General features: G+C 50.4%; 1 protein-coding gene across 1 annotated transcript in view; it reads left to right on the top strand.

Moving 5' to 3' along the window:
* PRODH2 (proline dehydrogenase 2) overlaps window positions 1-8,395 on the top strand; it is an 87,767-nt gene extending 79,372 nt beyond the window's left edge. Inside the window, exons 10-11 of the mRNA XM_076064773.1 lie at window positions 62-150; window positions 8,096-8,395. Of these exons, the coding sequence (XP_075920888.1) occupies window positions 62-150; window positions 8,096-8,265 (259 nt within the window). The 3' untranslated portion in view covers window positions 8,266-8,395. The remainder of the gene's footprint in view (window positions 1-61; window positions 151-8,095) is intronic.
* The last annotated feature ends 18,684 nt before the right edge of the window (window positions 8,396-27,079 follow it).

Below are 27,079 nucleotides of genomic sequence, written 5' to 3'. Positions count from 1 at the left end.
TTGGTGATGTTGATGATGATGTTGATGATGATGTTGATGATGATGTTGATGATGTTTGCAGGATGAAGCAGTTGGGGATTCCTCCGGATGCCACTGCAGTTTGCTTCGGCCAGCTGCTGGGGATGTGTGACCACGTTTCCCTAACCCTGGGTAACCAGCACCAGCAGCAGCATCAGCAGCATCATCAGCATCAACAGCATCATCATCAACAGCATCGGCAGCAGCATCATCAGCAGCAGCATCATCATCAACAGCATCATCATCAACAGCAGCATCATCATCAGCATCAGCAGCAGCATCATCAGCAGCAGCATCATCATCAACAGCATCATCATCATCACCGGCATCATCATCAGCGGCATCATCATCAGCATCGTCATCATCAGCATCATCAACAGCATCATCATCAGCAGCATCATCAGCAGCGGCATCATGAGCAGCATCATCATCAGAAGCATCATCATCAACATCAGCATCATCATCAACAGCATCATCAACAGCATCATCATCGTCAGCAGCATCATCATCAAAAGCATCATCATCAATAGCATCAACAGCATCATCATCAGCAGCAGCATCATCATCAGCAGCATCATCATCAGCAGCATCATCAGCAGCATCATCAGCAGCATCATCATCAGCATCATCAGCATCATCAACAGCATCATAATCAGCATCATCATCAGCAGCAATTAACTACCACCTTCAATTAACTACCGGGGGGACAGGCGTCTATGACGTCTCCTGGCTAAATCCCATTTGGTGGTGCCAGGAGATTGAATCTCTACCCTCGGGGCTCCTCCAGAAACAACAAAAAAACCACTTCGTGTGGCCACGTGGAATGTTCGAACGCTCACCGCGGAGGAGAGGCTGCCACTCCTCTGTCGGGAGCTGGACCGGTACCGCCTGGATCTCTGTGGTATTCAGGAGGGGTGGACAGTCCTCTACTCGGGGCAGCAGACTGCCAAACGACAGGGTGTGGTTCTTCTTCTGAACAAAAGAATGAAGGGGGTATGGGAGCGTGGCGGTGAGGTGTGGGAAGCTGTAAGCCCCAGGCAACTTTGGGCTCGCCTTCCCATCAACCGGAGGCGAGGAGTGGTGATCGTGGTTACTTATGCCCCCACCGAATACGAACATCCGTGGAGGGATGCAGGCAAAGCCGATGAGTCAGATGCCTTCTATGACCTCCTGTCACAGGTGCTGGCTAAAGTGGCCCCTCGGGATAGAGTTATCTTGTTGGGTGACTTCAATGCCCGAGTTGGTCATGATACTGGCACCTGGTCTGGAGTGATTGGAGGGCATGGGCCAGATCAGCTCAATAACAACGGTAGGAGGCTGCTAGATTTTTGTGCAGCCAATGGGCTTGTAATTACCAACACGCTGTTCCGGCATCGGCACATCCACACAACATCATGGAGGCATGCCAGGTCCAAGCAAGAACATCTGCTGGACTACATAGTGACGGACCAGCGGATGCGAGCCCATGTCCTTGGCACCAGGACCTACCGTGGAGCTGATCTGCCCTCTGACCATCGACTAGTCATCTGTAAGATGCGCCTGCCATTCTTCCACTCCGGTGGTAGGTGTACACCCAGGACCCCATTCCAACCTAAAGTGGCCTGGTCTCAGTTATCTAATGAAAGTTGCAAGCGAGAATTTCATCATCGCTTGTGGCTGGGATTGGCATCGTCCCCAACTACTCCTGATGTCGAGGGTAAATAGGCGAGGTTTAGGACTGTGACTCATGCAGCTGCAATGGCTGCTTTGGGTACGCGGTCCAGACCTCCCCAGAGACCCTGGCTGACAGAGGAGGTGTTCAGGATGGTTGAGAAAAAGCGACAGGCCCACTGTCATCGGCTTCAGAATCCCACATCAAAGAATGAGGAGGCTTACCGCAGCCTTCGCTCGGAGGTTCGGAGAGCCGTGAGGCGCTGCAAGGATGCATGGTGGTCGCGGGTTGCTGAGAAGATGGAGTCTGCCTCAGTGGCCCGTGATCACAAATCTCTATTTAACTCCATCAAAAAAGTAATCTGCAGCACCAGACCTATTACCATCATTAGGGGAAAAAACGGTGACCCAATCTCCGATCCCCAGGAACAGGTTTGCAGATTTGCTGAGCATTTCTGTGAGGTCCTGGGGGAAAATCCCTCAGCCAGGAAAACATCGTGGCACAAAGTGAGGATGACCCTGGTGAGGCTGCGGTGCCTCAAATATTGGAAGAAGTCACCCCCTGTGAGTGGCTGGCTGAGGTGCCATCTGTTGAGGAAGTACTGAAGGCGATCCAGAGTCTGAGACCAGGAAAGGCAGCGGGCAGAGATGATCTCCCAAGCGAAATGCTGAGGGAGGGTGGCGTTTGTGCACAGACTGCCCTATATGACATCATAACAACGGTCTGGGCCGCTGGACGGGTTCCGCAGGATTGGAAGGATGCCCTGGTGGTCCCCCTCTTTAAGAAGGGGGACCGCACAGACTGTAACAACTACAGGGGCATCTCACTCCTCAGTGTGCCGGGAAAGGTCCTGGCAAGGATTATTCAGCATCGCCTTGCCAGGCACGCTGAGGAGAGGCTTGCGGAGCCCCAATGCGGTTTCAGGAAAGGGCGGTCCTGCACAGATGCCATATTTTCTGTCCGTCTGCTACAGCAGAGGTATAGGGAATTCCAAAACGACCTACATCTCTGCTTTATTGACCTGGTCAAGGCCTATGATACCATCAGTAGGCCTGGGCTCTGGGTCGTTCTTCGTGCTTTTTGGAGTACCTGACCCTCTGCTCACGATCATTAAGGACCTTCATGATGGTGAGCGGGCCCGGGTAAAACTACGTGGCCGGGAGTCAGAGCCATTCCCTGTACACCTTGGGGTGCGACAGGGATGTCCTCTGGCTCCCACATTATTTAACATCTATTTTGACCACGTAGTTCGTGAAGCCTTCAATAGCTGTACCGGGGGAATCTCCATATGGTACAGATATAATGGGAGGCTGATCGATGCCCGGGTGCGGTCAAGGGATGGCTCCCTATTGGTCAACCACGTTATGTATGCTGATGATTTGGTAATAGCTGCTCAGTCAGAGGAGGAGTTGGAGACGCTGCTGCTGAGACTGGAGCGTGCCACTAAGAGGTGGGGCCTTACCATCAGCCCCACCAAAACTAAGCACCTGCCTGGGTATTTTGTACCATCGGACACTCCACCCCCACAACTCTCAATCGGTGATGGGGCAGTTGTGGAGAGAGTGGAGAGTTTCCCATACCTGGGCAGTGTGCTTATGACTGGCTCCAGTTTAACAGCAGAGGTCTCACTCCGAATCAGTCGAGCGGCAATATCTTTTCATCGGTTGTGTAACGCTGTGTGGAAGCTACCTGGTCTGTCGCTCCGCAATAAGCTTCAGGTCTTCTCGGCCACGGTCATTCCCTCCCTTCTCTACGCTTGCGAAACGTGGACCCCCCTAATGGAACATCTTCGCCGGTTAGAAACATTTAGGCTGGCCTGCCTACGATCCATCCTGGGTTTAACCAGACTGGATTGTGTGAGGAGCTCACAAATCTTTGAAAGATCTGGGCAAGGTCCCATCGGTGAGCTCCTCCGGCAGGCAAGGCTGCGTTGGCTGGGTCATGTAGCCCGCATGCCCAGCCAACGCATGCCGAAACAGCTTTTATTCGGCCGGATCGAGGGGGCTAAGCGGGCGCGGCACGGGCTAGAGAAGAGATGGAGTGATGTGGTACAGGAGGACGTGGAGCTGAGTGGACTTGCCGATGACTGGTACCAGCGGTGTCAAGATCGACCTCCGTGGAGGAGGCTCGTGAAGGATGCTACTGGGCAGTTGGAGGCAGTCGCCCTCCAACAACAAAGGAGGGCGGAGGAGCGACGCTCGGAACAACGAGCGGAGCGCCGAGTGGCTAAAGCACAGCAGGTTAGCACAGTAGGGGGCACAGGTGGTGCATCAGCCAGTCATCTCAGTCAGTCGACCCGTGGCGCCTGGGTCTGCCCCGTGACCTCCTGCCAGGAGGCGTTCGACACTTTACGTGGCCTCAGGGTGCACATAGCCTGGCACAAGCGTCGTGGTGACGTCACCGCCACTTAGTGGCGAATGGCGGTTGTTGTTGTCTACCTGTGTGTGTGTGAGTGTGTCTACCTGTGTGTGTCTCCCTGTGTGTGTGTGTCTCCCTGTGTGTGTGTGTCTACCTGTGTGTGTGTGTCTACCTGTGTATGTGTGTACCTGTGTGTGTACCTGTGTGTGTGTCTACCTGTGTGTGTGTCTACCTGTGTGTGTGTCTACCTGTGTGTGTGTGTCTACCTTTGTGTGTGTGTCTACTGTGTGTGTGTCTACCTGTGTGTGTATGTCTACCTGTGTGTGTGTGTCTACCTGTGTGTGTGTACCTGTGTGTGTGTGTCTACCTGTGTGTGTGTGTCTATCTGTGTGTGTGTGTCTACCTGTGTGTGTGTCTACCTGTGTGTGTGTCTACCTGTGTGTGTGTGTCTACCTGTGTGTGTGTCTACCTGTGTGTGTGTCTACCTGTGTGTCTACCTGTGTATGTGTCTATCTGTGTGTATGTGTACCTGTGTGTGTGTGTCTACCTGTGTGTGTGTGTACCTGTGTGTGTCTACCTGTGTGTGTGTCTACCTGTGTGTGTGTGTCTACCTGTGTGTGTGTCTACCTGTGTGTGTGTGTACCTGTGTGTCTACCTGTGTGTGTGTCTACCTGTGTGTGTGTCTACCTGTGTGTGTGTCTACCTGTGTGTGTGTCTACCTGTGTGTGTCTACCTGTGTGTGTCTACCTGTGTGTGTGTCTATCTGTGTGTGTGTGTCTACCTGTGTGTGTGTGTGTGTCTACCTGTGTGTGTGTCTACCTGTGTGTGTGTGTCTACCTGTGTGTATGTGTGTGTGTTTACCTGTGTGTGTGTGTCTACCTGTGTGTGTGTCTACCTGTGTGTGTCTACCTGTGTGTGTGTCTACCTGTGTGTGTGTGTGTCTACCTGTGTGTGTGTCTACCTGTGTGTGTGTCTACCTGTGTGTGTGTGTGTCTACCTGTGTGTGTGTCTACCTGTGTGTGTGTCTACCTGTGTGTGTGTCTACCTGTGTGTGTGTGTGTCTACCTGTGTGTGTGTCTACCTGTGTGTGTGTCTACCTGTGTGTGTGTGTCTACCTGTGTGTGTGTCTACCTGTGTGTGTGTCTACCTGTGTGTGTCTACCTGTGTGTGTGTCTACCTGTGTGTCTACCTGTGTGTGTGTCTACCTGTGTGTGTGTGTCTACCTGTGTGTGTGTCTACCTGTGTGTGTGTCTACCTGTGTGTGTGTCTACCTGTGTGTGTCTACCTGTGTGTGTCTACCTGTGTGTCTACCTGTGTGTGTCTACCTGTGTGTGTGTGTCTACCTGTGTGTCTACCTGTGTGTGTGTGTGTACCTGTGTGTGTGTCTACCTGTGTGTGTGTGTCTACCTGTGTGTGTGTGTGTCTACCTGTGTGTGTGTCTACCTGTGTGTGTGTCTACCTGTGTGTGTGTCTACCTGTGTGTGTCTACCTGTGTGTGTCTACCTGTGTGTCTACCTGTGTGTGTCTACCTGTGTGTGTGTGTCTACCTGTGTGTCTACCTGTGTGTGTGTGTGTACCTGTGTGTGTGTCTACCTGTGTGTGTGTGTCTACCTGTGTGTGTCTACCTGTGTGTGTGTCTATCTGTGTGTGTGTGTCTACCTGTGTGTCTACCTGTGTGTATGTCTACCTGTGTGTGTCTACCTGTGTGTGTGTCTACCTGTGTGTGTGTGTCTACCTGTGTGTGTGTCTACCTGTGTGTGTGTGTCTACCTGTGTGTGTGTCTACCTGTGTGTGTGTGTCTACCTGTGTGTGTGTCTACCTGTGTGTGTGTACCTGTGTGTGTGTCTACCTGTGTGTGTGTCTACCTGTGTGTGTGTCTACCTGTGTGTCTACCTGTGTGTGTGTGTCTACCTGTGTGTGTGTCTACCTGTGTGTGTGTCTACCTGTGTGTGTGTGTGTGTACCTGTGTGTGTGTCTACCTGTGTGTGTGTGTGTCTACCTGTGTGTCTACCTGTGTGTCTACCTGTGTGTGTGTCTACCTGTGTGTGTGTCTACCTGTGTGTGTGTCTACCTGTGTGTGTGTGTCTACCTGTGTGTGTCTACCTGTGTGTGTGTGTGTCTACCTGTGTGTCTACCTGTGTGTGTGTGTCTATCTGTGTGTGTGTGTCTACCTGTGTGTGTGTCTACCTGTGTGTGTGTGTGTGTACCTGTGTGTGTGTCTACCTGTGTGTGTGTGTGTCTACCTGTGTGTGTGTCTACCTGTGTGTGTGTCTACTTGTGTGTGTCTACCTGTGTGTGTGTCTACTTGTGTGTGTGTGTACCTGTGTGTATGTGTGTGTGTTTACCTGTGTGTGTGTGTCTACCTGTGTGTGTGTCTACCTGTGTGTGTGTCTACCTGTGTGTGTGTGTCTACCTGTGTGTGTGTCTACCTGTGTGTGTGTGTCTACCTGTGTGTGTGTGTACCTGTGTGTGTGTCTACCTGTGTGTGTGTACCTGTGTGTATGTGTCTACCTGTATGTGTGTCTACCTGTGTGTGTGTGTCTACCTGTGTGTCTACCTGTGTGTGTGTGTCTACCTGTGTGTCTACCTGTGTGTGTGTCTACCTGTGTGTGTGTCTACCTGTGTGTGTCTACCTGTGTGTGTGTGTCTACCTGTGTGTGTGTCTACCTGTGTGTGTGTCTACCTGTGTGTGTGTGTATCTGTGTGTCTACCTGTGTGTGTGTCTACCTGTGTGTGTGTGTCTACCTGTGTGTGTGTCTACCTGTGTGTGTGTCTACCTGTGTGTGTGTGTACCTGTGTGTGTGTCTACCTGTGTGTGTGTACCTGTGTGTATGTGTCTACCTGTATGTGTGTCTACCTGTGTGTGTGTGTCTACCTGTGTGTCTACCTGTGTGTGTGTGTCTACCTGTGTGTCTACCTGTGTGTGTGTCTACCTGTGTGTGTGTCTACCTGTGTGTGTGTGTACCTGTGTGTGTGTCTACCTGTGTGTGTGTGCCTACCTGTGTGTGTCTACCTGTGTGTGTGTGTCTATCTGTGTGTGTGTGTCTACCTGTGTGTCTACCTGTGTGTGTGTGTCTATCTGTGTATCTACCTGTGTGTGTGTCTACCTGTGTGTGTGTCTACCTGTGTGTGTGTCTACCTGTGTGTGTGTGTCTACCTGTGTGTCTACCTGTGTGTGTGTGTCTACCTGTGTGTGTGTCTACCTGTATGTGTGTCTACCTGTGTGTGTGTCTACCTGTGTGTGTACCTGTGTGTGTGTCTACCTGTGTGTGTGTCTACCTGTATGTGTGTCTACCTGTGTGTGTGTGTCTACCTGTATGTGTGTCTACCTGTGTGTGTGTCTATCTGTGTGTCTACCTGTGTGTGTCTACCTGTGTGTGTGTCTACCTGTGTGTGTGTCTACCTGTGTGTGTGTCTACCTGTGTGTGTCTACCTGTGTGTGTCTACCTGTGTGTGTCTACCTGTGTGTGTGTCTACCTGTGTGTCTACCTGTGTGTGTGTGTGTCTACCTGTGTGTGTGTCTACCTGTGTGTGTCTACCTGTGTATGTGTGTCTACCTGTGTGTGTGTCTACCTGTGTGTGTCTACCTGTGTGTGTGTGTACCTGTGTGTGTGTCTACCTGTGTGTGTGTGTCTACCTGTGTGTGTCTACCTGTGTGTGTGTCTACCTGTGTGTGTGTGTCTACCTGTGTGTGTGTCTACCTGTGTATGTGTGTCTACCTGTGTGTGTGTCTACCTGTGTGTGTGTCTACCTGTGTGTGTGTCTACCTGTGTGTGTGTACCTGTGTGTGTGTACCTGTGTGTGTGTCTACCTGTGTGTGTGTGTCCAGGCCGGCTAGGCTACCGCGTGTACAAGTCTCTCCCCTACGGCACGGTGGATGAGGTGATGTCCTTCCTGTGTGTGTGTCTACCTGTGTGTGTGTCTACCTGTGTGTGTGTCTATCTGTGTGTCTACCTGTGTGTCTACCTGTGTGTGTGTCTACCTGTGTGTGTGTGTCTATCTGTGTGTCTACCTGTGTGTGTGTCTACCTGTGTGTGTGTGTCTACCTGTGTGTGTGTGTGTGTCCAGGCCGACTAGGCTACCGCGTGTACAAGTCTCTCCCCTACGGCACGGTGGATGAGGTGATGCCCTACCTATCGAGGCGTGCGCAGGAGAACGGCTCCGTCCTGGCCAACTCTCGGCCTGAGAGGAAACTGCTGGCACGCGAGCTGGGCAGGAGGCTGAGGGCGTTCCTGTAGGGAGGGGTGAGAGGTGGACACACACACACAGGTAGATACACAGGTAGACACACACACAGGTGGACACACACACAGGTAGACACACAGGTGGACACACACACAGGTAGACACACACAGGTACACACACACACAGGTAGACACACAGGTAGACACACAGGTAGACACACACACAGGTAGACACACAAAACAAAGAAACAAAGATCCCCCATATAGCCTTAACAGACTGTAGGGGCAAGTGCTGTTAGCGAGCACCTATGAAGGCCGGAACGGTACACCAGGGGGTGGGTGGCCAGCACCACGCCCGACCGCCTTTGTCTCCCTAGTGGCGATGTTTACACACCGCACCAGGTACTCATTTGAGGCTGAGTCGACCTAGGGGAGGCCCGGGACCGGTTCAGATAATCGTCACTGGTGTTGGCCGTGAGCGGGAATCGAACCCAGGTCGCCAGTTTCATAGCGCAGCGCGCTAACCGCTACACTACACAGGTAGACACACACACAGGTAGACACACACACAGATAGACACACAGGTGGACACAAACACACAGGTAGACACACACACAGGTAGACACACAGGTAGACACACAGGTAGACACACACACAGGTAGACACACACACAGGTAGACACACAGGTAGACACACACACACAGGTAGACACACAGGTAGACACACACACACAGGTGGACACACACAGGTAGACACACACACAGGTAGACACACACACACACAGGTAGACACACACACAGGTAGACACACACACACAGGTAGACACACACACAGGTAGACACACACAGGTAGACACACACACAGGTAGACACACACACACAGGTAGACACACACACAGATAGACACACACACAGGTAGACACACACACACAGGTAGACACACACACAGGTAGACACACACACAGGTAGACACACACACACAGGTGGACACACACACAGGTAGACACACACACAGGTAGACACACAGGTGGACACACACACAGGTAGACACACACAGGTAGACACACACACAGGTAGACACACAGGTAGACACACACACAGGTAGACACACAGGTAGACACACACACACGGGTAGACACACAGATAGACACATACACACAGGTAGACACACACACAGGTAGACACACAAAACAAAGAAACAAAGATCCCCCATATAGCCTTAACAGACTGTAGGGGCAAGTGCTGTTAGCGAGCACCTATGAAGGCCGGAACGGTACACCAGGGGGTGGGTGGCCAGCACCACGCCCGACCGCCTTTGTCTCCCTAGTGGCGATGTTTACACACCGCACCAGGTACTCATTTGAGGCTGAGTCGACCTAGGGGAGGCCCGGGACCGGTTCAGATAATCGTCACTGGTGTTGGCCGTGAGCGGGAATCGAACCCAGGTCGCCAGTTTCATAGCGCAGCGCGCTAACCGCTACACTACACAGGTAGACACACACACAGGTAGACACACACACAGATAGACACACAGGTGGACACAAACACACAGGTAGACACACACACAGGTAGACACACACACAGGTAGACACACACACACACACAGGTAGACACACAGGTAGACACACACACAGGTAGACACACACACAGGTAGACACACAGGTAGACACACACACACAGGTAGACACACAGGTAGACACACACACACAGGTGGACACACACAGGTAGACACACACACAGGTAGACACACACACACACAGGTAGACACACACACAGGTAGACACACACACACAGGTAGACACACACACAGGTAGACACACACAGGTAGACACACACACAGGTAGACACACACACACAGGTAGACACACACACAGATAGACACACACACAGGTAGACACACACACACAGGTAGACACACACACAGGTAGACACACACACAGGTAGACACACACACACAGGTGGACACACACACAGGTAGACACACACACAGGTAGACACACAGGTGGACACACACACAGGTAGACACACACAGGTAGACACACACACAGGTAGACACACAGGTAGACACACACACAGGTAGACACACAGGTAGACACACACACACGGGTAGACACACAGATAGACACATACACACAGGTAGACACACACACAGGTAGACACACAGGTGGACACACACACAGGTAGACACACACACAGGTAGACACACAGGTGGACACAAACACAGGTAGACACACACAGATAGACACACACACAGGTAGACACACACAGGTAGACACACACACAGGTAGACACACAGGTAGACACACACACAGGTAGACACACAGGTAGACACACACACAGGTAGACACACACACACAGGTAGACACACACACAGGTAGACACACACAGGTAGACACACACAGGTAGACACACAGGTAGACACACACAGGTAGACACACAGGTAGACACACACACAGGTAGACACACAGGTAGACACACACACAGGTACACACACAGGTACACACACACACAGGTAGACACACACACACAGGTAGACACACACACACAGGTAGACACACACACAGGTAGACACACAGGTAGACACACACACAGGTAGACACACAGGTAGACACACACACAGGTAGACACACAGGTGACACACACACAGGTAGACACACACACACAGGTAGACACACACACAGGTAGATACACAGGTAGACACACACACACACAGGTAGACACACAGGTAGACACACACACAGGTAGACACACAGGTAGACACACACACAGGTAGACACACAGATAGACACACACACAGGTAGACACACAGGTAGACACACACACACGGGTAGACACACACACAGGTAGACACACACACAGCTAAACACACACACAGATAGACACAGACACAGATAGACACTCACATAGGTAGACACACACACAGGTAGACACACACACAGATAGACACACACACAGGTAGACACACACACACAGATGGACACACACAGGTAGACACACACACAGATGGACACACACACAGGTAGACACACATACAGGTAGATACACACAACCACAGGTACACACACACAGGTAGACACAAACACAGATAGACACACAACAACAACCGCCATTCGCCACTAAGTGGCAGTGACGTCACCACGACGCTTGTGCCAGGCTATGTGCACCCTGAGGCCACGTGAAGTGTCGAACGCCCGCTGGCAGGAGGTCACGGGGCAGACCCAGGTGCCACGGGTCGACTGACTGAGATGACTGGCTGATGCACCACCTGTGCCCCCTACTGTGCCAACCTGCTGTGCTTTAGCCACCCGGCGCTCCGCTCGTTGTTGTGAGCGTCGCTCCTCCGCCCTCCGTTGTTGTTGGAGGGCGACTGCCTCCAACTGCCCAGTAGCATCGTTCACGAGCCTCCTCCACAGAGGCCGATCTTGACACCGCTGGTACCAGTCATCGGCAAGTCCACTCAGCTCCACGTCCTCCTGTACCACATCACTCCATCTCTTCTCTAGCCCGTGCCGCGCCCGCTTAGCCCCCTCAATCCGGCCAAACAAAAGCTGTTTCGGCATGCGGTGGCTGGGCATGCGGGCTACATGACCCAGCCATCGCAGCCTTGCCTGCCGGAGGAGCTCACCGATGGGACCCTGCCCAGATCTTTCAAGGATTTGTGAGCTCCTCACACAATCCAGTCTGGTTAAACCCAGGATGGATCGTAGGCAGGCCAGCCTAAATGTTTCTAACCGGCGAAGATGTTCCATTAGGGGGGTCCACGTTTCGCAAGCGTAGAGAAGGGAGGGAATGACCGTGGCCGAGAAGACCTGAAGCTTAGTGCGGAGCGACAGACCAGGTAGCTTCCACACAGTGTTACGCAACCGATGAAAAGATATTGCCGCTCGACTGATTCGGAGTGAGACCTCTGCTGTTAAACTGGAGCCAGTCATAAGCACACTGCCCAGGTATGGGAAACTCTCCAATCTCTCCACAACTGCCCCATCACCGATTGGGAATTGAGGGGGTGGAGTGTCTGATGGTACAAAATACCCAGGCAGGTGCTTAGTTTTGGTGGGGCTGATGGTAAGGCCCCACCTCTTAGTGGCACGCTCCAGTTTCAGCAGAAGTGTATCCAACTCCTCCTCTGAATGAGCAGCAATTACCAAATCATCGGCATACATAATGTGGTTGCGCAATAGGGACCTATCCCTTGACCGCACCCGGGCATCGATCAGCCTCCCATTATATCCGTACCGAATGGAAATTCCCCCGGTACAGCAATTGAAGGCTTCACGTACTACGTGGTCAAAATAGATGTTAAATAATGTGGGAGCCAGAGGACATCCCTGTCGCACCCCAAGGTTAACAGGGAATGGCTCTGACTCCCGGCCACGTAGTTTTACCCGGGCCCGCTCACCATCGTGAAGGTCCTTAATGATCGTGAGCAGAGGGTCAGGGACTCTGAAAACACGAAGAACAACCCAGAGCCAGGCCTACTGATGGTATCATAGGCCTTGACCAGGTCAATGAAGCAGATATGTAGGTCTTGTTGGAATTCCCGACACCTCTGCTGTAGCAGACGTACAGAAAATATGGCATCTGTGCAGGACCGCCCTTTCCTGAAACCGCACTGGGGCTCCGCAAGCCTCTCCTCAGCGTGCCTGGCAAGGCGATGTTGAATAATCCTTGCCAGGACCTTTCCCGGCACACTGAGGAGTGAGATGCCCCTGTAGTTGTTGCAGTCTGTGCGGTCCCCCTTCTTAAAGAGGGGGACCACCAGGGCATCCTTCCAATCCTGCGGAACCCGTCCAGTGGTCCAGACCGTTGTTATGATGTCATATAGGGCAGTCTGTGCACAAACGCCACCCTCCCTCAGCATTTCGCTTGGGAGATCATCTCTACCCGGTGCCTTTCCTTGTCTAAGACTCCGGATCACCTTCAGTACTTCCTCAACAGATGGCACCTCAGCCAGCCACTCGCAGGGGGTGACTTCTTCCAATATTTGAGGCACCGCAGCCTCAGCAAGGTCATCCCCACTCTGTGCCACGATGTTTTCCTGGCTGAGGGATTTCCCCTCACCCAGGACCTCACAGAAATGCTCAGCAAATTTGCAAACCTGTTCCTGGGCGTCGGAGATTGGATCAACCGTTTTTTCCCCTAATGATGGTAATAGGTGTGGCGCTGCAGGTTACTTTTTTGATGGCGTTAAATAGAGATTTGTGATCGCGGGCCACTGAGTGGGATGCTGTAGCCGATTATAGTGGGATTACAGTGGGCCTGTCACTTTTTCTCAACCATCCTGAACACCTCCTCTGTCAGCCAGGGTCTCTGGGGAGGTCTGGACCGCGTACCCAAAGCAGCCATTGCAGCTGCATGAGTCACAGTTCTAAACACATTTACCCTCGACATCAGGATGCCAACCCCAGCCGCAAGCGATGATTATATCCTCGCTTGTAACTTTCATCAGCTGGTACCAGGCCACTAAGGGTTTGAATGGGGTCCTGAGTGTACACCCACCACCGGAGCGGATGAATGGCAGGCGCATCTTACAGATGACAAGTCGATGGTGAGAGGGCAGATCAGCTCCACGGTAGGTCCTGGTGCCAAGGACATGGGCTCGCATCCGCTGGTCCATCACTATGTAGTCCAGCAGGTGTTCTTGCTTGGACCCGGCATGCATCGATGATGTTGTGTGGATGCGCCGATGCCGGAACAGCGTGTTGGTAATTACAAGCCCATGGGCTGCACAAAAATCTAGCAGCCTCCTACCGTTGTTATTGAGCTGATCTGGCCCATGCCTTCCAATTAGTCCAGACCAGGTCCCAGCATCATGACCAACTCGGGCATTGAAGTCACCCACAAGATAACTCTATCCCGAGGGGCCACTTTAGCCAGCACCTGTGACAGGAGGTCATAGAAGGCCTTTTGACTCATCGGCTTTGCCTGCATCCCTCCACGGATGTTCGTCTTCGGTGGAGGCATAAGTAACCACGACCACCATTCCTCGCCTCTGGTTGATGGGAAGGCGAGCCCAAAGTAGCCTGGGGCTTACAGCTTCCCACACCTCACCGCCACGCTCCCATGCCCCCTTCATTCTTTTGTTCAAAAGAAGACCCACACCCTGTTGTTTGGCAGTCTGCTGCCCCGAGTAGAGGGACTGTCCACCCCTCATGGTGGTAGGAGCCAGAGCCGGTCCACCGGACCTCCTGAATGCCACAGAGATCCAGGCGGTACCGGTCCAGCTCCCGACAGAGGAGTGGCAGCCTCTCCTCCGCAGTTCAAACATTCCACGTGGCCACACGAAGTGGCTTTTCGTTGTTTCTGGAGGAGCCCCGAGGGTAGAGATTCAATCTCCTGGCTCCGCCAATTGGGGTTTGGCCAGGAGACGTCATAGACGCCTGTCCCCCCGGGGCCTCCGGCACAAGCTTATTAATTATATATTAAAGTGGTGGTTTTCTGGTAAATAATTGAAGGTGGAGGGGTTACCAGCCCCTCGCACCCATCCAGAGCCCCCATTTAGCCACTGTGGTGGTCACAGACGCCATGAGGGCAGAGGGCCAATCGGAATTGGCTCCTCCCTCCCCCCTCCACAGCACTGTCCACGACAGCGTTGCCCGTCCGGCACCGCTAGGAGGTAGGGGGTTGTTTGTTTTTACACACAACCCCCTATTCAGAGGTCCATACATATAGAGACCCATACAGAGACTCACAGACACCCATACTCATAGAGACCCATACTCATAGAGACCCACACTCATAGAGACCCATACTCATAGAGACCCACACTCATAGAGACCCATACTCATAGAGACCCACACTCATAGAGACCCATACTCATAGAGACCCATACTCATAGAGACCCATACTCATAGAGACCCACACTCATAGAGACCCATACTCATAGAGACCCATACTCATAGAGACTCACACTCATAGAGACCCATACTCATAGAGACCCATACTCATAGAGACCCATACTCATAGAGACCCATACTCATAGAGACCCACACTCATAAAGACCCATAGAGACCCATACTCATTGAGGCCCACAGAGACCCACAGAGACCCATACTCATAGAGACCCATACTCATAGAGACCCATATTCATTGAGGCCCACACTCATAGAGACCCACAGAGACCCATACTCATTGAGGCCCACACTCATAGAGACCCATACTGATAGAGACCCACAGAGACCCAGACTCATAGAGACCCACACTCACAGAGACCTACAGAGACCCACACACCCAGATACCCACACTCACAGAGACCCACACTCACAGAGACCCACAGAGACCCACACTCACAGAGACCCACACTCACAGAGACCCACATTCACAGAGACCCACACTCACAGAGACCCACACTCACAGAGACCCACACTCACAGAGACCCACAGAGACCTACACCCACAGAGACCCACACTCACAGAGACCCACAGAGACCCACACTCACAGAGACCCACAGAGACACACACCCACAGAGACCCACACTCACAGAGACCCACAGAGACCCACACTCATAGAGACCCACACTCACAGAGACCCACAGAGACCCACACTCACAGAGACCCACACTCACAGAGACCCACAGAGACCCACACTCACAGAGACCCACAGAGACCCACAGAGACCCACACTCACAGAGACCCACTCTCACAGAGACTCACAGAGACACACAGAGACCCACACTCACAGAGACCCACACTCACAGAGACCCAAACTCACAGAGACCCACAGAGACCCACACTCACAGAGACCCACAGAGACCCACACTCACAGAGACCCACACTCACAGAGACCCACACTCACAGAGACCCACACTCACAGAGACCCATACTCACAGAGACCCACAGAGACCCACACTCACAGAGACCCACACTCACAGAGACCCACACTCACAGAGACCCACAGAGACCCACACTCACAGAGACTCACAGAGACCCACACTCACAGAGACCCACAGAGACCCACACTCACAGAGACCCACACCCACAGAGACCTACACCCACAGAGACACACAGAGACCCACACTCACAGAGACCCACACTCACAGAGACCCAAACTCACAGAGACCCACAGAGACCCACACTCACAGAGACCCACAGAGACCCACACTCACAGAGACCCACACTCACAGAGACCCACACTCACAGAGACCCACACTCACAGAGACCCATACTCACAGAGACCCACAGAGACCCACACTCACAGAGACCCACACTCACAGAGACCCACACTCACAGAGACCCACAGAGACCCACACTCACAGAGACTCACAGAGACCCACACTCACAGAGACCCACACCCACAGAGACCCACAGAGACCCACACTCACAGAGACCCACACTCACAGAGACCCACAGAGACCCACACTCACAGAGACCCACAGAGACCCACACTCACAGAGACCCACAGAGACCCACACTCACAGAGACCCACACTCACAGAGACCCACAGAGACCCACACTCACAGAGACCCACACTCACAGAGACCCACAGAGACCCACAGAGACCCACAGAGACCCACACTCACAGAGACCCACAGAGACCCACACTCACAGAGACCCACAGAGACCCACACTCACAGAGACCCACAGAGACCCACACTCACAGAGACCCACACTCACAGAGACCCACAGAGACCCACACTCACAGAGACTCACACTCACAGAGACCCACAGAGACCCACACTCACAGAGACCCACACTCACAGAGACCCACAGAGACCCACACTCACAGAGACCCACACTCACAGAGACCCACAGAGACCCACACTCACAGAGACCCACACTCACAGAGACTCACAGAGACCCACAGAGACCCACAGAGACCCACACTCACAGGGACCCACACTCACAGAGACTCACAGAGACCCACACTCACAGAGACTCACAGAGACCCACACTCACAGAGACTCACAGAGACCCACAGAGACCCACACTCACAGAGACCCACAGAGACCCACACTCACAGAGACTCACAGAGACCCACACTCACAGAGACCCACACTCACAGAGACCCACACTCACAGAGACCCACAGAGACCCACACTCACAGAGACCCACAGAGACCCACATTCACAGAGACCCACACTCACAGAGACCCACAGAGACCCACAGAGATCCACATTCACAGAGACCCACACTCATAGAGACCCACACTCACAGAGACCCACAGAGACCCACACTCACAGAGACCCACACTCACAGAGACCCACACTCACAGAGACTCACAGAGACCCACAGAGACCCACACTCACAGAGACCCACAGAGACCCACACTCACAGAGACCCACACTCACAGAGACCCACACTCACAGAGACCCACAGAGACCCACACTCACAGAGACCCACACTCACAGAGACCCACAGAGACCCACACTCACAGAGACCCACACTCACAGAGACCCACAGAGACTCACACTCACAGAGACCCACAGAGACCCACACTCACAGAGACCCACAGAGACCCACACTCACAGAGACCCACAGAGACCCACACTCACAGAGACCCACAGAAACCCACACTCACAGAGACCCACAGAGACCCACACTCACAGAGACCCACAGAGACCCACAGAGACCCACAGAGACCCACACTCACAGAGACTCACAGAGACCCACACTCACAGAGACTCACAGAGACCCACAGAGACCCACAGAGACTCACACTTACAGAGACTCACAGAGACCCACAGAGACCCACACTCACAGAGACCCACATTCACAGAGACTCACAGAGACCCACAGAGACCCACAGAGACTCACACTTACAGAGACCCACAGAGACCCACAGAGACCCACACTCACAGAGACCCACACTCACAGAGACCCACAGAGACCCACACTCACAGAGACTCACAGAGACCCACAGAGACCCACAGAGACTCACACTTACAGAGACTCACAGAGACCCACACCCACAGAGACCCACACTCACAGAGACCCACACTCACAGAGACCCACAGAGACCCACACTCACAGAGACTCACAGAGACCCACAGAGACCCACAGAGACTCACACTTACAGAGACTCACAGAGACCCACACCCACAGAGACCCACACTCACAGAGACCCACACTCACAGAGACCCACACTCACAGAGACCCACACTCACAGAGACCCACAGAGACCCACACTCACAGAGACCCACACTCACAGAGACCCACAGAGACCCACACTCACAGAGACCCACACTCACAGAGACCCACAGAGACCCACATTCACAGAGACCCACAGAGACCCACACTCACAGAGACCCACAGAGACCCACAGAGACCCACAGAGACCCACACTCACAGAGACTCACAGAGACCCACAGAGACCCACACTCACAGAGACCCACATTCACAGAGACCCACACTCACAGAGACCCACAGAGACCCACACTCACAGAGACCCACATTCACAGAGACCCACACTCACAGAGACCCACAGAGACCCACACTCACAGAGACTCACAGAGACCCACAGAGACCCACAGAGACTCACACTTACAGAGACTCACAGAGACCCACACCCACAGAGACCCACACTCACAGAGACCCACACTCACAGAGACCCACACTCACAGAGACCCACAGAGACCCACATTCACAGAGACCCACAGAGACCAACACTCACAGAGACCCACAGAGACCAACACTCACAGAGACCCACAGAGACCCACAGAGACCCACACTCACAGAGACCCACAGAGACCCACAGAGACCCACACTCACAGAGACTCACAGAGACCCACAGAGACTCACATTCACAGAGACCCACAGAGACCCACATTCACAGAGACCCACAGAGACCCACATTCACAGAGACTCACATTCACAGAGACCCACAGAGACCCACACTCACAGAGACCCACACTCACAGAGACCCACACTCACAGAGACCCACAGAGACCCACAGAGACCCACAGAGACTCACATTCACAGAGACCCACATTCACAGAGACCCACAGAGACTCACAGAGACTCACAGAGACCCACAGAGACCCACACTCACAGAGACCCACAGAGACCCACACTCACAGAGACCCACATTCACAGAGACTCACAGAGACCCACATTCACAGAGACTCACAGAGACCCACACTCACAGAGACCCACAGAGACTCACATTCACAGAGACCCACAGAGACCCACACCCACAGAGACCCACAGAGACTCACAGAGACCCACACTCACAGAGACCCACACTCACAGAGACCCACATTCACAGAGACTCACAGAGACCCACACCCACAGAGACTCACAGAGACCCACAGAGACCCACAGAGACCCACACTCACAGAGACTCACAGAGACCCACAGAGACCCACAGAGACCCACATTCACAGAGACCCACACTCACAGAGACCCACAGAGACCCACAGAGACTCACATTCACAGAGACCAGACCTACTGATGCTCTCACCTTGACCAGGGCAATGGCCGCTCACCTGTCGGGCAACAATCTCTGATCACCGCTCTGATGCTGCAAGAGAGACAGAAAATCTGGAATCCGTGCAGGACAGCCACGGCCTGAAACCACAAATCACCACCACCACTACCACCACAACCACTACTACCACAACCATCACTACTACCACCACCACTACCTCAACCACTACCACAACCATCACTACTACCACCACCACAACCATCACTACTACCACCACCACTACCACAACCATCACTACTACCACCACTACTACCACTACCACAACCATCACTACTACCACAACCATCACTACTACCACCACCACCACCACCACAACCATCACTATTACCACCACTACCACAACCATCACTACTACCACCACCACTACCACAACCATCACTACTACTACCACCACTACCACAACCATCACTACTACTACCACCACTACCACAACCATCACCACTACCTCAACCACTACCACAACCATCACTACTACCACCACCACCACTACCATCACTACTACCACCACCACTACCACAACCATCACTACCACCACCACAACCACAACCACCACTACTACCACCACCACTACTACCACCACTACTACCACCACCACTGCCACAACCATTACTACTACCGCCACCACCACTACCACAACCACAACCATCACTACTACCACCACTACCAAAGCCACCACTAGCACCACTACCACAACCACCACCACAACCACAACCACCACCATCACTACCACCACCACTACCATCACCACTACCACCACTACCACCACCACAGCCATCACTACTACCACCACCACCACAGCCACCACTAGCACCACTACCACAACCACCACCACTACCACCACCACAACAACCACCACCACAACCACCACCACTACCACCACTTCTACCACAACCACCACCACAACCACCACCACTACCACCACTACCACCACTACAACCACTACTACCACAACCATCACTACTACCACCACCACTACTACCACCACCACAACAACCACCACTACTACCACCACCACTACCACAACCACCACTACTACCACCACCACTACTACCACCACCACCACAACTACCACTACCACCACCACCACTACCACAACCACCACTACTACCACCACCACTACTACCACCACCACTACTACCACCACCACCACTACTACCACTACTACCACCACCACTACCACAACGATTACTACTATCACAACCATCACTACTACCACCACCACTACCACCACTACCACCACAACCATCACTACTACCACCACCACCACTACCACAACCACCACCACCACTACTACCACCACCACTACCACAACCATCACTACCACAACCATCACTACTACCACCACTACCACAACCACCACCACTACCACCACCACTACCACAACCACCACCACTACCACCACTACTACCATCACCACCACTAACACAACCACCACTGCTACCACCAATACCACAACCACCACCACAACCATCACTACTTCCACCACTACCACAACCACCACCACTACCACCACCACCATTACCACAACCATCACTACTACCACCACTACCACCACTACTACCACCACCACTACCACAACCATCACTACTACCACCACCACCACTACCACAACCACCACTACTACCACCACCACTACCACAACCATCACTACTACCACCACTCCCACAACAAACACCACTACCCCCACCACTACCACCACTACCACCACAACAACCACCACAACCACCACCATCACTACCACCACCACTACCACCACTACCACCACCACTACCACCACCACCACTATCACCACAACCACCACCACTACCACCACTACCACCACCACCACTATCACCACCACTACCACCACTACCACCACTACCACCACAACCACTACCACCACCACAACCACTATTACCACTACCACCACCACCACTACCACCACAACGACAAAGCTCCCCCAGGTAGCCTCTAACCGAGCCGCTGTGGCAAGTGCTGAAGGCTACCGGCACTGTGGCTACACACACAGAGGGGGTGGTGTATCCAGAACCACCACGCCCGGCCGCCTTTGTCTCTCCACCCCCAGCAGTGGCTATGTGTACCGCACCACCACCACCACCACTACATCTGGTTCAAGGTGAACTCTTAAATATTAAAGACCGCCCTCTGACGAAACATGTGAGCCTGGCGTCAATGTGTGACTCACTCACTCACCAACCCACTCACTCACCCACTCACTCACCAACCCACTCATCCACTCACTCACTCAACCACTCACTCACTCACCCACTCACTCACTAACTCACTCAACCACTCACTCACTCACCAACCCACTCACTCACCCACTCACTCACTGACCCACTCACCCACCCACTCACTCTCTCACTCACTCACTCACCCACTCACTCACCAACCCACTCACCCACTCACTCACCCACTCACTCAACCACTCACTCACCAACCCACTCACTCACTCACCCACTCACTCACCCACTCACTCACTCACCAACTCACTCACTCACTCAACCACTCACTCACCAACCCACTCACTCACTTACCCTCTCACTCACCCACTCACTCACCCACTCACTCTCTCACTCACTCACTCACCCACTCACTCACTCACCAACCCAGTCACCAACTCACTCACTCACCCACTCACTCACCCTCTCACTCACCAACCCACTCACTCACCCACTCACTCACCCTCTCACTCACCAACCCACTCACTCACCCACTCACTCACCCACTCACTCACCAAACCATTCACCCACTCACCAACTCACTCACCCACTCACCCACTCACTCACTCACCCACTCACTCACCGACTCACTCACTCACCCACTCACTCACTCACCAACTCACTCACTCACCCACTCACTCACTCACCCACTCACTATCTCACTCACCCACTCATTCACCAACCCACTCACCCACTCACTCACCCACTCACCCACCCACTCACTCAACCACTCACCCACCAACTCACTCGCTCACTCACTCGCTCATGGAGATACATAGACATAGAGATACATAGACATAGAGACACATAGACATAGAGATACATAGACAGAGATACATAGACATAGAGATACATAGACATAGAGATACATAGACATAGAGACACATAGACATAGAGATACATAGACATAGAGATACATAGAGATACATAGAGATACATAAACATAGAGATACATAGAGACACATAGACATAGAGACACATAGAGATACATAGAGATACATAGACATAGAGATACATAGACATAGAGATACATAGACATACATAGACATAGAGATACATAGACATAGAGACACATATACATAGAGATACATAGACATAGAGATACATAGACATAGAGATACATAGACATAGAGACACATAGACATAGAGACACATAGACATAGAGATACATAGACATAGAGATACATAGACATAGAGATACATAGACATAGAGATACATAGACATAGAGATACATAGACATAGAGACACATAAACATAGAGACACATAGACATAGAGACACATAGAGATACATAGACATAGAGACACATAGAGATACATAGACATAGAGCTACATAGACATAGACATAGAGACACATAGACATAGAGATAGAGATACATAGACATAGAGACACATAGACATAGAGATACATAGACATAGAGATACATAGACATAGAGATACATAGACATAGTGAAACATAGACAGAGATACATAGACATAGAGATACATAGACATAGAGACACATAGACATAGAGACACATAGACATAGAGACACATAGACATAGAGATACATAGACATAGAGATACATAGACATAGAGATACATAGACATAGAGATACATAGACAGAGATACATAGAGACACAGACATAGAGATACATAGACATAGAGAAACATAGACAGAGATACATAGACATAGAGAGACATAGACATAGAGATACATAGACATAGAGATACATAGACATAGAGACACATAGACATAGAGACACATAGACATAGAGACACATAGACATAGAGATACATAGAGATACATAGACATAGAGATACATAGACATAGAGATACATAGACATAGAGATACATAGACATAGAGATACATAGACATAGGATACATAGACATAGAGACACATAGACATAGAGACACATAGACATAGAGATACATAGACATAGAGACACATAGACATAGAGACACATAGACATAGAGATACATAGACATAGAGATACATAGACATAGAGACACATAGACATAGAGATACATAGACATAGAGATACATAGACATAGAGAAACATAGACAGAGATACATAGACATAGAGATACATAGACATAGAGATACATAGACACATAGACATAGAGATACATAGACATAGAGAGACATAGACATAGAGATACATAGACATAGAGACACATAGACAGAGATACATAGACATAGAGATACATAGACATACATAGACATAGAGATACATAGACATAGAGACACATAGACATAGAGATACATAGACATAGAGATACATAGACATAGAGATACATAGACATAGGATACATAGACATAGAGACACATAGACATAGAGACACATAGACATAGAGATACATAGACAGAGATACATAGACATAGAGACACATAGACATAGAGACACATAGACATAGAGATACATAGACATAGAGACACATAGACATAGAGATACATAGACATAGAGATAGATAGACATAGAGATACATAGACATAGAGACAGACGTAGAGATACATACACATAGAGATACATAGACATAGAGATACATAAACATAGAGACATAGAGACACATAGACATAGAGATACATAGACACAGAGATACATAGACATAGAGACACATAGACATACAGACACATAGACATAGAGATACATAGACATAGAGATACATAGACATAGAGACACAGACAGAGATACATAGACATAGAGATACATAGACATAGAGATACATAGACATAGAGATACATAGACATAGAGACACATAGACATAGAGACACATAGACATAGAGATACATAGACAGAGATACATAGACATAGAGACACATAGACATAGAGATACATAGACATAGAGATACATAGACATAGAGATACATAGACATAGAGACACATAGACATAGAGATACATAGACATAGAGATACATAGACATAGAGATACATAGACAGAGATACATAGACATAGAGACACATAGACATAGATATACATAGACATAGATATACATAGACATAGAGATACATAGAGACACATAGACATAGAGATACATAGACATAGAGATACATAGACATAGAGATACATAGACATAGAGACACATAGACATAGAGATACATAGACATAGAGATACATAGACATAGAGATACATAGACATAGAGATACATAGAGACACATAGACATAGAGGTACATAGACATAGAGACACATAGACATAGAGATACATAGACATAGAGATACATAGACATAGACATAGAGATACATAGACATAGAGATACATAGACATAGAGATACATAGACAGACATAGAGGTACATAGACATAGAGATACATAGACATAGAGATACATAGACATAGAGATACATAGACATAGACATAGAGATACATAGACATAGAGACACATAGACATAGAGATACATAGACATAGAGACACATAGACATAGAGATACATAGACATAGAGATACATAGACATACATAGACATAGAGATACATAGACATAGACACATAGACATAGACATAGAGATACATAGACATAGAGATACATAGACATAAAGATACATAGACATAGAGATACATAGACATAGAGATACATAGACATAGAGACACATAGACATAGAGGTACATAGAGAAACACAGAGATAATTATGATAATGCCAATATGTTAATGACAACGTTAAGCACACGAACATTTGATTCGGCTCATTAACATAATTTATTCTCATAACTTTACGTCAAAGCAGCTACGACCCCCGTTACAATCGGCTCATTAACATAATTTATTCTCGCATGTAATCTATTGAAGGAGCGGCGGTTCCCGTTAGATTGCAATTAACATAATTAATTCTGTCGATATGTATCGAACAGCGGCTCCCCGTTAGATTGGATATATTAACATAATTTATTCTGTTAAAATACGTCAGAGCGGGCCCCCGTTCGATTCGACTCATTAACATAATTTATTGTGGTTACGTACGTCAGAGCAGCGGCTCCTGATATATTCTACTCATTAACATAATATATTCCGGTGGTATAATGTCTGCTGGAGCAGTTGAGGATCCCGTTAGATCGCCGCATTAACATAATTTATTCCAAACCGGCCGCCGCTATTGGTCGAACCCCCCTCGAGCCCCCTTTCATTAACATAATCGGCGTGGTCACGACCGCCAAATTATCATAATCTATGCCACAATGTAAATCCTCGACGCCGATTGGTCCAACTGCTTCCCCCCCCCCCCACACACAGTTAACAGAAATTAATATTCATGAGCTGCCTGTGACGTAGGCGCGCATTTATTTAATTATTTCACAACCCGCCACTGCTGCAGACTGAAGTGAAAGCGTCTTTGTGAGTTCCATCGATTACTCTAAAACGTTGCATTATTATTGTTATTATTATTGATCATTAACGTTACCGCTGTTATTCTCGGCTCTATCGGCAAAGTCACGTGGATAGAAAATAATTTTAATAAAAAAATTTTAAAAAAGTTAAATCATTTAAAACATTTTTTTTATTAATTTTAACTTAATAGTTTAAATTAACACAAATTAATTTACCAAAATAAATTAATCTTTTTTATATATAAATTAAAACGTCATTATTTTCAGTTTAATTTTCATTTCCCATCCACGTGACTTCGACGAAAGAAACCGACGATGCGAATTAGTGTAACGCCAAAATTTATTATATTTGTTGTCAATTAATGTGGTCGATGCTTCAGCGCACACAAATGTGTGCGTGTGTATTTATCTATTGTTGTACCTGGGCCACCGCTAGATCGACTCGGCCTAAAAATGAGTTTGGCTGGCGAGGAGAGAGACAAAGACGGCCGGGCGTGGTGGTGCTGCACACACCACCACGCTGCCCCTACAGTCCTGCTAGAGGCTACCTGGGGGAGCTCTGTCTGTGTGTGTATCATAGGTGGTGCTACTCGCTACTAACAGCACTTGCCCCTGCAGCCCTGATAGAGGCTACCTGGGGGAGCTTTGTCTGTGTGTGTCATAGGTGGTGCTACTCGCTACTACTGACAGCACTTGCCCCTGCAGCCCTGATAGAGGCTACCTGGGGGAGCTTTGTCTGTGTGTGTATCATAGGTGGTGCTACTCGCTACTACTGACAGCACTTGCCCCTACAGCCCTGCTGGAGGCTACCTGGGGGAGCTTTGTCTTTAGTACGTGCCCAATGCATACACTGTCCGTACAGACAAGTTTAAAGTTTATTTTTAACCTTGCGAACTTAATACATTATTTAATTATTTA

The sequence above is a fragment of the Petromyzon marinus genome, unplaced genomic scaffold (genome assembly GCF_048934315.1).
Source record: "Petromyzon marinus isolate PM22_M1 ecotype Great Lakes invasive population unplaced genomic scaffold, UKy_Petmar_22M1.pri1.0 PM_Scaffold_70, whole genome shotgun sequence".
NCBI classification, from domain to species: Eukaryota; Metazoa; Chordata; class Hyperoartia; order Petromyzontiformes; family Petromyzontidae; genus Petromyzon; species Petromyzon marinus.
Note: the sequence above shows the minus strand (reverse complement) of the source record. Positions and strands in the feature narration are given on the sequence as shown.